General features: G+C 28.0%; 4 protein-coding genes across 5 annotated transcripts; 1 reads left to right on the forward strand and 3 right to left on the reverse strand.

Annotated features, from left to right (window-relative positions):
* Positions 1 to 2,264: 2,264 nt before the first annotated feature.
* On the reverse strand, positions 2,265 to 4,055 carry LOC132926260 (piggyBac transposable element-derived protein 3-like). The gene is made up of 2 exons (XM_060990595.1): positions 3,881 to 4,055; positions 2,265 to 3,454 (listed from the first exon to the last, which is right to left on the reverse strand). Exons 1-2 carry the CDS (start codon positions 4,053 to 4,055, stop codon positions 2,265 to 2,267), a joined length of 1,365 nt encoding a protein of 454 aa, XP_060846578.1.
* A 4,571-nt stretch (positions 4,056 to 8,626) lies between these two features.
* On the reverse strand, positions 8,627 to 10,734 carry LOC132916927 (AP-1 complex subunit mu-1). The gene is made up of 2 exons (XM_060977384.1): positions 9,620 to 10,734; positions 8,627 to 9,553 (listed from the first exon to the last, which is right to left on the reverse strand). The coding sequence occupies exons 1-2, from the start codon at positions 10,417 to 10,419 to the stop codon at positions 9,085 to 9,087; spliced, it is 1,269 nt and encodes a 422-aa protein (XP_060833367.1). The 5' UTR covers positions 10,420 to 10,734; the 3' UTR covers positions 8,627 to 9,084.
* Positions 10,735 to 10,997: 263 nt separating this feature from the next.
* LOC132916930 (protein MEMO1) lies at positions 10,998 to 14,437 on the forward strand. The gene is made up of 8 exons (XM_060977387.1): positions 10,998 to 11,250; positions 11,311 to 11,392; positions 11,485 to 11,553; positions 11,606 to 11,718; positions 11,775 to 11,886; positions 11,961 to 12,180; positions 12,332 to 12,436; positions 12,554 to 14,437. The coding sequence occupies exons 1-8, from the start codon at positions 11,202 to 11,204 to the stop codon at positions 12,677 to 12,679; spliced, it is 876 nt and encodes a 291-aa protein (XP_060833370.1). The 5' UTR covers positions 10,998 to 11,201; the 3' UTR covers positions 12,680 to 14,437.
* On the reverse strand, positions 12,866 to 16,695 carry LOC132916928 (DNA repair protein XRCC3). Of its 2 annotated transcripts, none has more exons than XM_060977385.1 (6): positions 16,564 to 16,695; positions 16,177 to 16,378; positions 14,042 to 14,171; positions 13,772 to 13,962; positions 13,267 to 13,700; positions 12,866 to 13,192 (listed from the first exon to the last, which is right to left on the reverse strand). In XM_060977385.1, exons 2-6 carry the CDS (start codon positions 16,250 to 16,252, stop codon positions 12,995 to 12,997), a joined length of 1,029 nt encoding a protein of 342 aa, XP_060833368.1. In that variant the 5' UTR covers positions 16,253 to 16,378; positions 16,564 to 16,695; the 3' UTR covers positions 12,866 to 12,994. The 2 variants fall into 2 exon arrangements, with proteins under 2 accessions (XP_060833368.1, XP_060833369.1); XM_060977386.1 differs by having other exon boundaries at positions 13,267 to 13,479; positions 13,537 to 13,700; positions 16,177 to 16,679.
* Positions 16,696 to 17,556: the final 861 nt, after the last annotated feature.

Genomic DNA, 17,556 nt, shown 5'->3' on the forward strand with positions numbered 1-17,556 from the left:
GAGGGGGGGCGCTAGTAAAATGTTGCCCCAGGGCGCTAAATGTTTAAATGCGCCACTGCGCCCACTTTTATAATACAATTCCCTTGCAATCGGGATTATAACTTCAATTGCCCTGGATAGTTCTATTGACCCCAAAGGGACAATATCGCCCGCTTTGCTTAAAACATTGCTCTAAATCTAAATATTTAAAAAAACCGTATTCAGAATTCTCTTATTTTACTTTTGTAACTAGAGCCGTGGGAGGGGGCAATTAGGGCAAGTGTCCTGGGTGGCAAAAATAGCAATATTTTAAAGAGCGGCAAAAAAAACCCTAAAGTTCCCCCCCCCGATGTTCGCCTATGATTAAGGGTGCCAAATAAAATTTCCCTAAGACACCACTGATAGTTAGCACGGCACTACTTGTAACGATTTTCGTTAATTGACAACCTACATTGTTCCATAGATAGAGCACAGCTAATATGCTAAGACGCTGAGTGTAGGCCGACTGTAGGGCATTACGAGTGAGGCCAATTTATCTGAATCACTCTCAAAATAACGTTTGCCAGTCAGCTAGTCTTGTTGCAATTTAGAAACATTACTGGAACTTAAACATAAAAAATAACTTGTAACTTGTACATAAATAATATTATTATGAATTTTACTATATGCAATGATATTATTCTTTTAAGATATTATCAATTTATACTATGATTTTAAAACCAAAAAAAAAACATCACAAAATATACTTGGTGATATACGCTAACAGACTGTCTCTACTAAGAATCATATTTTGTATACAATTATATATCGTTGAATTCAAATTTAACGCACCCATAATAGTGACCCGTTTAACACTTATATGACGTACATCAGAGGAGGTTTCATCGATTCCGCTAGAACTTTATATGCTAGGGGTCTAGTAGAGGATAGAGTATATCGATTCCACCGGCATCAATACCACCAATATACAGGTAGTCTAACAATCTATTGATTCCACTGAAGAAAAAATAATCTTCAAAAATTAAAGTTGATTTTGTTTACGTAGCTATAATATAAATAATATTATATGAAATCTAAAAAAAAAAATTAGTAAAAACACAAATTATGTTTACAAAAAAAGATTATTAAAAAATAAAGCTAAAAAAATTAATCGTCCACATTTCATTAGTTTGACATCACCACATTATAAAAATTAATATTGTACAACTTTTAACTAGGTATATATACACTGTAAATTTATTATAATAGATATAAGTAGGAAATACTTACTAGGTATAGGTATATTAAGGCGTAAATAAGAAGCACCCTAATGCTCATGCGTTGTATCACTCTTTAAAGTATATTGCATACAATATATATACAAAGAAATAACAATATTGTACAACATTGGCATTTGACATTTGAAAAAATGACAATTATCGTAAATGTATATAATGTATACATGATAAAAATTTTTATTAAATTTAATTTATATTATTTTGAAGATAAATTATAATGATTGTATTGTATATTTGTATTTATTATATATTGGTTTTAAATTTTATTTTAATATTTAAATTTTAAATGATCATTAACTGTTGAACTATTTTATAAATATATCTATTATATGGATTATTAATTTTGTTTTAATATTTAAATGATGAGTCAGAACTATATGGGTTCTTCAGACTAAAATAATTTTTATATTTAACCTTAATAAATTTGTTTTATAATATTAATTGTTTACTTCGTATTTTATTTTTGTTGTAATTATTCATAAGTATACATATTATATTGTTTATATTAATAATTTGTAATATTTTCTTTTGCCAATTGTCATTTATAAATATAAAATAAAGTATAAATGCGTCAAAAATGTTTGAAAAGTGTACTTGGTAAATATTAATTTTAACCCTTTCAGACCCAAGTTAACTTCTACCACAATAAATTTTTTTTTTTTGCATATTCCTTTTACTATGGACTCTAATAAAAATAAAACGTTAAAAAAAAAAAATTTTTTTTAATTTTTGACGGACTTAGGAGTATGTCCTCTATAAGTGACATTGGTTCACTATGGTAACAAAAAATATTAAAATATAAACAATTATTAATAAGTATAATTTGCAATATAATATAATAAAAGAAATATATTTATACTTATAAAAACAACTTTAAATAAAAACAAAATAAAAACAAATCTTTGTGTGTATTACCTGTGATAAAAAAAAAAAAAATAATAATACTATTTTATATATTACCCATATTATTATATAAAAAAAATAATAAAAAAAACTTTCGTTAACATTTTACTGATGAAAATTATAAAAACAATTACTTGTACCATCAAGACATAAGTGGATATTACATTTTATGCAAAATATGTGCGTTTTTCTTTTACATCCAGGATTTTTGCATCTCGAAGTGTGGCCTTTTGTATCAAACTCAGGAAAATGATCAAATTTATCTTTTCGCACATCATCTGTTGGCTGACTGGAATCGACTTTTCGTACTTTGGGTATCGTTGAAACTTCATTATTATCTCCTGTATCTGCACGAGGTCTTCCCCTACGTTTTATTGGTACATTTTGGCCTACTTTTATGAGATTTTCCGCAAGTGCCATTCGGAAATGTAGCAGATCTTTTCTTTTATTTTTATTTACGTTATAATGGTCAGCGTCTTTTTTATATTGTATCCAACAGTTAACAACTATTAGATCGAAAGCATGTACAATCATTCGTAGTGTCCATTTTTTTGAACGTATAAATGTTCGATAATAACTGATGAGTTGGTCTACCTTATCGACACCACCCATTGATGTATTGTATGCTGTTATTATTTCCGGCCTTTCAATATTGACGTACATTTTTAATTTTTTATCCCAACGTCTTACAGTGTCCAACTGTCCGGATCCTATATAATTGGAAACTAAGGTAACAGACCTTGTATCATACCATTTCACCATACATAAATTGCAATTTTCCATATTAGTTGAAATTTCAAAGGCTGTACCTCTTCCCATTTTGGCTAATTGTTTATCGGTTAATAAGGGTGGATTTGCGAATCTATTAGTACGAATAGTACCAACAGAGTATATTTGGTTGGCTTGCAACTGTTCAAATAAATTAAACGTTGAAAAAAAATTATCAAAAAAAAGGAAATGCCTATTTTTTTCAAGGTGTTTTGTTAAATGTAATACTACACTAGCGCCTAGACCAAATTGTTTTTGTGTACTTGTATCTAATTCGGTGGTAGCCCCTTGATAAAGCAGTATATTGTAAACCATACCACTTTCACCACATAGCAAAAATGCTTTTATACCCCACGGACAGGGTTTACCTTTTACATATTGCTTCATTTGCAAATGTCCTTTATAGGGAACCATTTGTTCATCAACACTTAACCTTCTTTCAACCGGCAAACTATTACATTTTTTATTAATTGCATCGTATAAAGGACGAACTTTTATAAATTTATCTATATTGTTTTTTGGAATTTCTGTATTATCGATTAAATGAAAATTTCTACGTAATGTGAAAAATCGATCTCTGGACATATTTTCAATAATAATATTCACAGCAGTAGCATTCTCCCAATATAAACGAACACGCGGATACTTTAGACAGCCCATTATCAAATGAATACCAATGAACTTTTTTATTTCATTACAGTTGGTGGGCTTATATCTAGTTTGAGAATTTTGTATGGCATATAAATTTGTATAATACACAATTTTTTCAAATATATCATCATTCAAATATTCATAAAAATAATCAGTTATAGAAGGCATTTCTGGTGGATAATTTCTTTCTTCTAAATCTTTCAATTTTAATTCTGGTGGACAAAAAGGAACTCTATCCCATTTTATATTTTTTTTTTCAGTTACATTAAAATTAATACTAGTCTGGTTAACAATTATCTCACTTTCTGTTTCATTCAGCTCGTCTTGGTCATCCCATTGTTCAAAATCATTTAATAATCGTTGCAGTTCTTCATTATCGAACTGATCTTCCGTTTCTTCGTCCGAAAAATCTAATTCTGATACATTACCATCACACAATAAATCAAAAATTTCATGTTCACGTAACCCTTTAGCCATTTTAAATAGAATAAATAATAAAATACTTATACCTAATACTAAATACGGGGAGTAATAACAATAATATTGTTATACGGGCGTACGGTAGTACGACAAGATAACGAAGTGTCAAGTGACGATTATGAAATACGAACATTGTAACCCAATGTCCATTTTAAGAGACACGTTAAAAGCATACGATAAACCGGGTTTTAAAAAACGGAATAAAGTGGGGATTGAACCAAAACAATTCAACGGTTGTTATAAATAGAAAAAAAAATAAAACAAGTCATTATCATTATCGGTTATTAATCTAGTAATATTTAAATATATCGATTACATAGAATCGATTACGACAAAATAATATCAGATAATAATGTGAATATTTATAGAAATACGTATAACACGTCATTTATAAAATTATTTTCGGATTCTATGGTATTTTTTCTACAAACTCATTATATAATTGACTAAAATGCATCGTCATAGTAATTGTATTAAATAATATTTTGCCATGTCTCTTAAAAAGGACATGGGGTCTGAAAGGGTTAAAAAAAAAATTGTTGTTCTTATTTAAAATAATATAACCGTGTTTCACCTACGTCCTGCACATTAAGTTCTTTAAATGATAAAAAACCTGTAAATAGTACTTATCTGGAGTATATTGTGTAATAAATGTGGTCCTTAAGTAAAAATACTAAAAAAGTTACAATTTCAATAAATGCATAATAATATTAATAATATAATATAACTATATAAGTATAATTAAAGGATAAAAAAGGGAATGAGCATGCTTGGTAAACATAATAACTTTTATCATGAGTTAATTATTTTATTTTTTTTATATATAAGTTATGATATTTTATATCTATTGTTTACTTTATCACGTATAATGTATAGCTAACGGATAACTATAATAATATTATATTATTATGCTTAACCAAAGTATAGGTTCTTCGTCGAGACTATTAAAAATTCTTGATTTAATCAATATTAATGATTTACTTTTAACATATTAACGAACTCATTACCAAGGCTTTATTTAAAACATTAAATAATTTTAATTTAAAAAAAAACTATGATACTATAATGCGATGATTTTATTAATTTTTTAACAGCTCATTTTCAAAATTATTTCACGTACATAGACACCTAATAATATTTATTATTTAATATTGAACTATACTGGTGTATAATCTTTTAATACATTCATCAGCTCGGTTTAGCTACTTATTTATCTTTAGAAAATGTGTATTAAAATATATTACGATCACAAAAAGAATAATTTCGAGTTTTCTTAATTCATAAATAATCTGTTAAGTATTCAAAATTATTTCAGTTATATTTTATAACTTGTGAAATTTTAAATTCTTATTGCTTGACTAATCTATTACTCATTGGCCATTTTATTAATACCTATTATCTTTGCTGTAACTCGATATTTTCAAGAATTACAGTCTACAGGTTTATCGTTTATAAACATGCTTCTAACTAATATATTTTATTTAATATAATTTTTAAGTCACAAATGAACGTAAATATAGTTAAAGATCTTATCATAATTTATGTGTTTCATTGTTGTACAATATAATATGTATTGTAGAAGAATATTATTAAGGTACCAACACCTACCTATATACCTACTAATACTATCTACGTGACTACATCAGTCATTCGCGCAGACTTAACACAAATATAAATTTTTCACGAAATATAATAACATAATTCTCAAGTAGGTATAGCGGTAATATGGACTATTTAATATAACGTTGTGATCGCATAATTAAATATTTCAACACATTTTAACAAATATTGTCAACATGAATATACCTAGTCTATAGGTATACCTTACCATTATACATTTATACCAAATTACTAAAACTATGGGGTTTTCTTTGATTGTTTTTTTTTTATTTTAAAATAATAACTAAAATAAATTATTTTCCATAAAACATAACCAATTCAATGCAATTCCTTTAATCAATGATCCTCTAAGTTCATAAACTGTTAACAGAGCTAATTAGCTCTTCATAAATACTAATCGTAATATTAATTAAAAATAAATAACCTTACTTAGAATAGTAATCAAAACTAAATACGATCTTATTCCAAATTTGTGTAGAATGTTTAAATAACACAGATATATGTATATATAATATTATGTATATATATATTGGGTATATAAATATGTACATATCCGTGGCTGGCAGTGACACTAATATTCTAAAAAATTTAAATTCTGCTCTAATTATATCACTATTACGGCACGCTGAGGTATAAACTTTAAAATCGGTTATTATTTATTTTTGAAATTTTATGATTTTATATTTAATTTATCAATAGGTAGGTATTTATTAGTTTTTTTCTATTTAATATGATGAAAATTTTAAGCCAGTGCACTTTATCTTTGCGCAACTCTCCATAAATAATGTTTTATATTTAGGTGTTAAGAAAACAAATGTATACAATGATGTAAAAAAAATCTAAATGATATTTATGTATTGATATATTATCAATATTAAAGAAAACAAATTCGTTTAAAGTAAATCCAGAAAAAAAAATTTGAATTAATGAAAATATTTACTAAATTAACCTACTTATTTTTTTATTAATTATGTGTTGTATCTTGTACGAGACAACACAGCATAGAATGCTCAAAATAAAATAGTACCCTTTGCCATTTTAAGCCCTGCTTCGTATAGTACACCATAATATATTAATATACCATTAGTAATACAAATCAAGTTCTATAGTTTCTATATCTATTTCTTAGCCTTATAGAGGCTTAGTTTCTACTCAGAATCGTTTTTTGATAAATCAATTAAAATTTTATGTATCCATTAGACATTACACTCATTACAGTGACTTACCTACTCAATAATAAGGAACACTCGAAATCTAATACACTGCAGAGTTGTAAGAGTTGTTAATACCGAGCTTCCCGATTTTTATATTTATTAATTTCGAATTGCTAATATGTTAATCAAGTTCTAAGAATAATTTATTTTGTGGGGTTATGAATTTAATATTAATAATTCCAGGAGACCAAGACTTGTAGACTTGTCCAGACATGAGTACTAAAAATCTCGGTATATTATATTATAATTTATAATATAGTACTTACGTGGCTTAGATCTATGAAACTTTTACCCAATAAGCAGTACTATAACAAATTTAGTATAACATTGTAATTTTTGAATTCAAAACATTCTAAATTTCACAGTAAAGATTAAAGAAATTCTTGATTTAGGTATGAAATAATATATGTTTTGTTTACACATGATGTAACATAGATAGGTACGAGTAAAGTCATAGATATGACTTTAACATAGCATTGTACCTTGTAAGTTGATTTACCAAAAAAATTATGAATCTAATCTGAAGTACATAAAAATGAACTCTTACGCACAATGTACCTATATATTTTATTATATTTAAGTATTACCAAAATTCATATTCAAGAATAATCAATGATATTATTATAGAATAGATTAAATGTGTATTATATGGTATTAGTCAGCGACATATTTTACAAAAGGGTGATTTTACATTGGTGTTCTATGATCAGTTTTAATTTATATTTATATTTATTAATAATTTTTAAATACTCCGCCATGACCCTCTCGAGACATCCAATAGAATCCAAACCCATCTTGATATGCTCTCTCTGGGATTCAATCTCAACGAATCTAAATCCATCCATTGCACATTCACACTAATAAGATGCACCCCAATAACACTCAACAACCAACCTCTCCAACTACCCAAAATATTTGTTACCTAGATCAACAAACGACTAGTTTTCAACAATCGTCAGACAGCTTCGCCTTCTTCTTTCGTCCAAACATGTCACTCTACATAATACAATTCTTATCTACAAGTTACTCCTAAAAACCCATCTGGTCCTGCGGAATTCAACTCTGGGGTCCAGCCAAACACTCAAGGTATAAACAGAATCCAAATATTTCAATCCAAATGCCTCCGGCAGATAACTAAGGATCTTTTTTTATATTTCGAATGATTCTCTCCACAGGGACCTCCTCATTTTGACAGTCAATAAAATTTGTTAAAATTCTATACAAACGCTTACACCTTAAACTGCCAAATCATCAAAACCCCTCATCCAAAACCTCTCTTCCCAAACAATCCCAGGTGACCCAGGCCGACGTCGTCTAAAGCTAAGCTGATATCGTGACTTACAAGTCGACTAACCACTACTACCCACGCTATGAAATACTATTGTTGAATTGTTTTTTCAATTAAGCCAACCCAGTCCTCTTATGTTTCTCTTTATTTATTGTATTTATTGTAAAAAGTGTTTACACAGAATCTATAAACAAAATAAATATGACAAAAAAAAACTTTTTAGATAAGTACTAAAATTGTTACATAATATTATATATTCTTTGTAGATATACATACTTAGCATAAAGCCATTGGTATAATAATGCAGTGATAGCACTGTTTAATGCTTACATTATAAAATTATAAAATATCATAAGACTTCTAACAGAAGTCTTAATTTTAATCACTAGTAAAACAAGTTCCAAAAAGGTAATTCAACTTATTTTCAGAAAGAAAATCCAGTAAGGTAGATTATACTCATTTAATTTTTTATTCAGATGTATAATTAATGTTATTAACAATAACTAATAATATTCATAATAATAATTAATAATAATGAAAATTGAATAAAATATTGGTACATAGGTACATAATATAATGACTTATACGAAACCAATAATAACTAAACATATTTTTATGATTTGTTTTAAGAAATATTTACAATTTATTAAAATATAGGATATTGTTTTTACAATAAAATCAACAAACAGTTAACACCTATACCAGTCATTTTTTGTTTAGCAATATTAATGTAATGACAGGTTAAATTAAAAATACAATGCACAGGACGGATCAACAAATTAAAAAAAAAGGAAAGTTTTTGTAATTAAAAGTTATGTTATTTGCTACTTCGTTTTTGAAGTAATAGATAATAATGCAATAAATATCATATACTCAACTATAATAGTAATACAAACTCAGTTGTTTAGTTGGTTCTTAACTGGTAGTCTCCATTTTGGGTAATGTATCGTACCCAAGGTAATGCTTGATAACCACTCTTCTCAATAATTTTCAAGTACCTGACTTGAATACCTGATGTTGTGAAATATGGTATTTCAAACCTCACCTGTATAGGAGGCCGGCCTTCAGTTTCTTCATTTTCAACACTTGGTAGACCAAAATGAGCTCTCATCAAATATTCTTTGCCACCTGGGAAAGACTTTATTGACCACACTAATGAATTTTGCTCTGGCATATACTTGACTGAACCGACAGTAGTTTTGAATTTAGGAGAATCAGCATCCATGGGGACTTGGATAACTACTTCTACATTATTGGCAGTAGATCGACGCTTGAACTGTGATTTTGCCTTAACTATGTACTCAACACGACTATGAGCATGTCTTTCAATGACACTTTCAATCCAAATCAAAGGCTTGATATGTGTACTTAACCTGTAAGAAGATGAAATTATTATTATCTAATGGTTTCATTAATAAATTAAACTATAAAAATATTACCTGTAAGTCATCAAATCGAATTCTCCATCTGGAGGAATAAACGATATAGTTCTATCGTTTTCAAATCGTGATAGACGAACACATTGATGGAATTTAACATCTTCAAGTTCTACAGATTTTGATTTCCCACGTCCAGTGCTTTCAAATAATACTTTATCATTAAGCCCTAAACGTAATTCTGGCATTCCAGACAAGTAAACTCTCATTTTGATTGAACCCACTATTTCACTCCTAAGTACATTTCCATTGGCACTAGCTAACAAATTTACTGATTCGATAACATCTAAGAATACTTCATTTTTTCTATACTTGAGCCCTTCTGAGCGCCAAGACACAGCATTAGTCACCGCCATAGGGATTCTAGGTTGTATTTCTAATTTGTGGCCATCTTGTGTGATGTACTCTTGTAGGATTTTGCTGTCAGTAGTCTGCGGATACCCAAAGTCAAGCAGTTCATCCAAAAGTTCATATATAACTACAAAGTTGTCACGTATACTCTCCTCTTCAATTTCCTTGAAATATTCATTCATGACTCGAACAATCTTGTGTAGGAACACAAAAACCAGCATGATGTTAGCATTCTTCTTGGTCGTGGACACGACATACAGATTGTTGCATTTTATGTATGTGAATGTACACTCTTCAGTCTGCAACAGAGGAGTCAACGATCCCTCCTCTTCTTTTTCCATCAGCAACGGCATGAACTTCTCGATGACATTGGGTGCGATATCACCCCGATAATTGCGGGATATCAACACCTTACCCTTCACGTCCAATATGTAAATAGCCGACGCAGACATTGTCTAGTACCTAATACTTACTTAGAGCTCACAGTCAATCACTTCATTAGACCTACGGTCCCCGTATCGAGCGCAGTTTCCACCACACACTACAACGCCCCTCAATGTACAAGACCTGTTTGACGTTTCTGTCGTAAACTTTAGAATTGTCCGATCCCGATGGACACTTTTTACCAGCCACAACTCACGCACCGGTATAGAATATTAATGAATTATTATATAATATTAATTAATAATAATTATAATTTATTTCTAAAGTATAATAATAATAATAATTATATTATCTTGGACTGTATTATTTCATCGAGCCACTCAAACCAATCACCACTTTACCAACGTTGACGTGATAACTATGTGATAAGCGTGGAACTAAGCCAAACGAAATGTCAGTATGATCAGACGACCAACGAGTTAGACGCGTGGCCATTGTATTTTTCTATATGGCCACACCGGACCGCACTCGATATCAAACTGTTATCATCGATTTACAGGGCGATTATTACAATTTCATTATGTATATGCTTACTCTATGATGTAGTATAATACAATAATGATAAAATATTACTATGAAAAAAAAACATAGTCTATAAATTATAATAGTGTGATACTATAATTACTAATTAGTAATAGTCTATTATAAATCGCCATTGTCTTCACTAATCTTCAGTAATCAGTCATTTTTTACTGTGTCCATCAACAAATCGTCTACATTTCTATTTGACGGTTTTTAAACATTTCTTTTTGCTTACTTTTGAATAAATCCTTACGCTAATCTTACTAAAATGGCTGTACGTAGAGCTAGTCACTCTGGGACATGGTACAACGAATCTGGTACGTGATTTTTTTGTCAACGTTTGTGATCATAATAAAATGTTACGATTCATTTTTCAGCAAAAGAGCTCAGCAATCAATTAGAAAACTGGTTAGGTGCTGCTGAACTCACTCATGGACCTGCCAGAGCCATAATAGCCCCGTATGTATTTTCCGAATAGTACATTCAACAGATGTATTATATTTATCAATATTCAATACCCTCAATAAATTTGATCAATTTGTATTTTACAGACATGCTGGATATCAATATTGTGGTGCATGTGCAGCATTTGCTTATCGCCAGATAAGTCCATTCGTTGTGTAAGTTACAATCATTACAAAACTTTTGATAAGTAACTCATGTTATTTTTAGGCAACGTATTTTTATACTTGGGCCCTCACATAATGTCCGTCTATCCGGTTGTGCTTTGTCAAGCGCTGTTAAGTATAGAACACCATTTTATGATTTACAAATAGATGATGAAGGTAAGAATTCATAATGCTGAAATAAAATTAGTTCATTGTTTTAAATTTATATTTAGTGTATGAAGAGCTCGAGTCTACTGGGCATTTTGAACGAATGAGTATGAAAGTAGATGAAGACGAACATAGTATTGAAATGCAATTACCGTACATTGCCAAAGTGATGCAAGAGTAATAACCATAAAAAAAAGTTTACATGCTTAGTAACTGTACCTAATTTATGTACATTTGTTATTATACTTTAGCTACAAAGATAAATTCACTATTGTGCCAGTAATGGTTGGCTCGTTGAGTACTGAAAAAGAATCTCTCTATGGACATATATTTTCTAAATATTTAGCGGATCCAAAAAATCTTTTTATCATATCTTCAGACTTTTGTCATTGGGGACAAAGATTTCGTTATACATTTTATGAAAAATCTTGGGGTGAGATTCATCAATCAATTACAACTTTGGATCATAAGGTTAGTTTAAGCTGTTATTTATAGATTATAATTTAATTAGCTTAAATTGTTTTATACAATAGAAATTAATTCAAATTAAAATTCACAATCATAATTACAATTATAATATTATAACTATTTAATAATTATGTAAATCGTTATTTTTTTCAAGGGCATGGATACTATAGAAACTTTAAAACCAGCTGCTTTTGTTGAATATTTGAAAACTTTCTCTAACACTATATGTGGTAGACATCCAATCAGTGTTCTATTGCAGGTAAAGTTAGAAAAAAAAAAATTTATTAGTTTAATTTCCAGTAAAATATTGAAATATCTTTTGTTTATTTACAAAGTTGGTGCCTATATAACTATTTTATTTTATTTTTTTTAATAGGCGGCTAATCATTTACGGACTCAAAAATTGTCACTCAAATTTCTAAAATATGCCCAGTCCAGCAAATGTTACAATCTGGGCGATTCATCAGTTAGCTATGCATCCGCATCCCTTATAATTGAATAGCAATATAGTACTTCATAGTGAATTTTTTTCATTCACATTTTTCTAAATATAAGTTAATACTAAATTTAAAAACTATATACTTAATTACATAATATTGTAAACCATAATGATAATCAAGTTTTTATAAACATTGTTTATATTATTAAATAAATATTAAAATGTAAGTTTTTTTTAAAAAAAAATGCATTATTTTTATATAAATATATTTTGTAAAATCAATATATATATATATATATCATGAAAAAAAAATACTTCATGACTGATCATATGAAAATAATTCAAAATATAATTACTGTTGTTGATAAACAATGCATTTTAGTTAGATTCAATCCCTTGTTCAGTAATTCTAAAAGGAATACTTGTTGAAGCCGTATGTGGGCTGAACATTACTTCTATATATCTAGAAGACTGTGTTCTAGACATCATAAGTCTAGTAGTCACTAAATTTGCCCATGAAAGTCCCAAAGATGGAACTAATTTCTTTCCACTGTTATCTGACATTGATGATGTTACCTGTACATGAAAATATAAAGATGAAATTAAAAGTATGTTTAATTTGTATTATATAATAATCATATTTTTATTACCTGATTAACACATATGATCCATAGCCCATGTTCAACAGATAGCTTATGTAGAAAAAACGCTATATCTCTGAGATCTCTAGATCTACGAGGTAACTCACTTAATGTATATTCTCCACGAAACACAGCTGTTATACTATCAATAATAATGAGTTTTATAGGTCTATGTAACAATGCTTTTGGAAGCATTTCATGGATACATTTTTTTAAATCTTCCTGAAATTCATAAGAACAGTTGGAAAAAAATCTTTTAATGAAAATACAATCATTTACCACAGTGGCTACGTGACTAATTAGAATATTGTCTCCATAATCTATTTGACATAATTCATTCATATCAATTTTATTATCACATTTATACTTAAAACGAATATTAGAAATCATCTGTTGTATTCGACTAGAAGGAAATCGGTCTTCAGTACAAATGTATGCAGCTCCTTAATTTAAATAAAAATTCAAGTAAAGAACCTTTTTTAAATGATTAATTATTTTAATGGTTATTACCAACCAGACTTTGCTCCTTTGAGTGGTAATGGTAATTGAACAGTAAGTGCAATCTGTAAACAAAATTGTGTTTTCCCACAACCACTTTCCCCAGAGATCTCTGTGATACCACATTTGAATAATCCTCCCCCTAAAAGTTTATCAATCTGTATACAGCCTGTAGTAAGAACTTTATTATTTAGCTCTTGATGACATCTATAACATTATTAATAAGTTACAAAATAAATCTATATTTACTCACATGCTATAAAGCTTAGTTTATAATTAATTTTACTTGACATTTGATGCACTTATGTTAGCTGCTGCAATATACACACGACGAGTGGCTTCTACAGTCAAATTAACTTTTTTTCTAAATTCTTCCTCAGTATACTTTAAAATATTTGTGGATAATAGAAAACCTCCTAAACAATAAAAAACAGTTATCATTTGTAAACAATCATACATTCATACTCACATATATTATTTTTGAGATGTACCCTTGTAATTATAATGTTATTTCTATGTCAATATTTTTATAACTAATCAATTTAATTATTCATTTATGTCAATAATTTATATTATATGTAACGTGGTAATGTGAAAGTATTGTTAAAACTATTGTTAAAATACAATATAAATTATAATATACTATCAGTTTTGATGGACATATTTCTCTTGTTACATTGAACTATTATGTATTTTTATTTATTATTATAATAAGTAAAAAAGAATTTTTTGTATAATAGTATTATTCTTAATTCTTATAGCATCATGGTTTTGTATATAATGACAATATTATGTATTTATAGAATGTTTTTTACTTTAAATGTTATCAATCCATTAAAAAAGATTGTATACATTTTATTTGTCACATTATATTATGGCAAGACTAAGATAAAACATGTGATCTCTTAAAATTTAAATATAACAATAATCCACGGTCATTATTAATAATTAATGACCCCATTACCCCAACATAGTAAACAAAAATTATTATTGTTATCCTACATTAAATAAAACATACTATAAAAATCTTTGAATACTGAATATACTAAAATGTATGTATTTATTTATTATTATATATATTTTTACATCTTTACGTAGGTTTATAAATGTTTTTTATATTAAAAAGCTTTTGCTAATATTTACTTTTTAGGTATCTACTATTTAATTTAAATAATAGAGTCAAATGAAATTGCATTTATTCTGTTATTCTGTATTAAATAACTTCTATACTTTATTCAAAATAAGTGTATACCATGCAGTGGTTAAAAACTGATCAAGTTTGTATAGCCAATATTAGTTCCCTTACAGTCAAAATTGATACCACCATTTATAATTTGGTAGTACATGGATCTGGCTAAACACAAAACTTTAGTCTATGGAAAACTGGTATACTCTTATTTTGAATAAAGCTAAAACAAAAATCAATTATATAATTTAAGATTAGGTAATAATAAGGTGACCAGATCAATAAAAAAAAAAATTGGGACAAAAAATTATTTTATAAAAAAAAATCTTCTTTTATTTTTATGTATAAAATATAAATATATTATATCATATTATTAATTTAAGAAATTACAATTTTTAAATAAGTTATTAATTGTACTTAGAATTTGACTTTCCTAGTTTTAACAATTTTTTTTGGTTCGAGAATAAATTATAAAACTGAACACATACTAGTCATACTACAATTTGTTTGAACTTGCAAAATTACTTCAATTATTTCTAATTGTTCATTATAAGTTGGAATAGCAAACATTTGTCCTTTACATGGTTCATCTATTATTTTTGTAACTTATGTAATACTTTGTCTTAATTTAATTCTTGGACAAATTGAAATCCCGATTAAGACTTATGGTATACCAGGACATCTGGATATCCAAGGTAATAATTAATAAACTAATTACCAATAAAATATTTATTTGACATAATATAGATTATAATCATAGGTAGTCTTTATGATCTATTTAATATTATTATAATATTTATTGGAAAACGTTATATAACTAAAACTAATACATAATTTTAGTATACCTATTTGTTATTTGAAATTTGTAAGCAGGTAAGTATGTGAACAATTACAAACACTTCATTATCAATTATCACCAGTGACAGTTACAAGTTTATGGGGTTAAAGTTATTAACAATGTGATTCTTATAAACCTCCCAGACAAAAGAAGAGTGGTCTATTAAGACTATTGAATAATATAAACAAATTACCCAACATCATACACAAACAACAAACAATAAGAATTCTAAGCAAAGTAATAAACTATTGGTTTAAAAATATAGAAGCATAAATTAAATAAAGCATTGTATAGACAATTAAATTTGGTATATTTGATATAAACCCCTAATATTCTAGGAAGCTTATGAGGTACCTATGACAATAATCATTCATTATTTACACAAAAATAATTTTACCTTTGATCAACGCGGCTTGTGTATATGGGTCAAAAACGTTCAGATCCAAATCATCGTCGACTAACGACGAATTCATTTCATCAGCAGTTGTGACAGTGTGGATTCATGTATGTAATAAATCATAATCCATTCATAGAAAATAGTTTTGAAACAATTATGATTTACTATAGAAATTCCGTGCATGTACTAAGTATATACATACCTAGTTGAAGAGAAATATGTATTTTAGATAAGTACTACAATAACTATATCTTTTTACATAAAATAGAAGAAATTCAAACTTCAAGGAACTTTTTTACAGCTTTACCACAAAATAAATGAAATCTATTTTATTCATCTATTTTAAAAGTAGTTTTAAACTTTGAGTAATTGAGTTTGGTGCTTTACCTTTACTACCCGGCACCCACGGGCCACATGTCCACAACCGTTGATAAAGGACGCACGTGCAGTCGTGTAATGTGCACAGATGAGTGATAAGGCAACGGAAAATGACTGCAAGTTTTATGACAATGACACGAACTAAAATTTAAAATTATCTCAAAATGGCCTCGGTTAAGAATGTCCTATCCATAATAAATAACTTTATTCTATGACACCCCCATAATAGGTACCTATAAATTATAATCAATTACTATAATTTATAATTTAGTTGTATTTACAATGGACAGTGGTCAGTGGATACAATCAAGTATCAAGGTCGTACCTATTCAAATTATTTCGAACAAAATTCTTGTTTAGGTGACGAGCCTGACAAGGAGAATAAGGATTTGAAAGTATTTTTTAAAAAAATGATAAATTTCTAAGTTAACGTAATCCAAGAAAATGTTGGGATGTTTTGAATTTCTTTAGTAGAAGTGAGTACACAGATATTTTATCTCAAATCCTCTCACAAAACTAGGTACTTACAATAATATAATGAATACTCATTGATAGATATTTACCTACTAGTTTATAAATTATTAAATCAATACCATCTGTTCCAGCCGTTCTAGATGTTACAAGGTGGGAGATATTGATCCTTGCTGCGTTACCTATTTATTACATAGATCACAGATTATTTTCCCAACATAATAAATACGTTTTCGAAAGACTAACAACGGATGATGCACAGTGGTAAAAAGTTCTGGATTAAATTGAAGATGGTACTGTAAATTAACATTTATATCCCTTCATTTGGTATTTTATTGTTCTAATAATACAGAAACTGTAAACTCAAAATTTGACATCAAAGATTTTCGATAATTTATGAAATCAAAAAGAAATTATATAATTTTATTCCTGGATCGAAAGGGGCAACACTTCCTCAAAATCTTCGAACAGAAATTAAAACATGTCCAGGAACTGAAAAAACAGAAATAGTTGTGAATCGTGATTCGTAAG

This window comes from Rhopalosiphum padi, chromosome 1 (genome assembly GCF_020882245.1).
Source record: "Rhopalosiphum padi isolate XX-2018 chromosome 1, ASM2088224v1, whole genome shotgun sequence".
Taxonomy (NCBI): Eukaryota; Metazoa; Arthropoda; class Insecta; order Hemiptera; family Aphididae; genus Rhopalosiphum; species Rhopalosiphum padi.

Coding starts and splice junctions, on each gene's coding strand:
- LOC132926260 (XM_060990595.1), bottom strand. CDS start 4,055: ATGGCTAAAGGGTTACGTGAACATGAAATTTTTGATTTATTGTGTGAT. Junction 3,455..3,880: donor CGAGCTGAATGAAACAGAAA/GTGAGATAATTG, acceptor TCGATAATACAG/AAATTCCAAAAAACAATATA.
- LOC132916927 (XM_060977384.1), bottom strand. CDS start 10,419: ATGTCTGCGTCGGCTATTTACATATTGGACGTGAAGGGTAAGGTGTTG. Junction 9,554..9,619: donor TTCGATTTGATGACTTACAG/GTAATATTTTTA, acceptor ATCTTCTTACAG/GTTAAGTACACATATCAAGC.
- LOC132916930 (XM_060977387.1), top strand. CDS start 11,202: ATGGCTGTACGTAGAGCTAGTCACTCTGGGACATGGTACAACGAATCT. Junction 11,719..11,774: donor TTTACAAATAGATGATGAAG/GTAAGAATTCAT, acceptor ATTTATATTTAG/TGTATGAAGAGCTCGAGTCT. Junction 12,437..12,553: donor CAATCAGTGTTCTATTGCAG/GTAAAGTTAGAA, acceptor TTTTTTTAATAG/GCGGCTAATCATTTACGGAC.
- LOC132916928 (XM_060977385.1), bottom strand. CDS start 16,252: ATGAATTCGTCGTTAGTCGACGATGATTTGGATCTGAACGTTTTTGAC. Junction 13,701..13,771: donor ACTCAAAGGAGCAAAGTCTG/GTTGGTAATAAC, acceptor ATTTAAATTAAG/GAGCTGCATACATTTGTACT. Junction 13,193..13,266: donor GGATCATATGTGTTAATCAG/GTAATAAAAATA, acceptor TTTCATGTACAG/GTAACATCATCAATGTCAGA.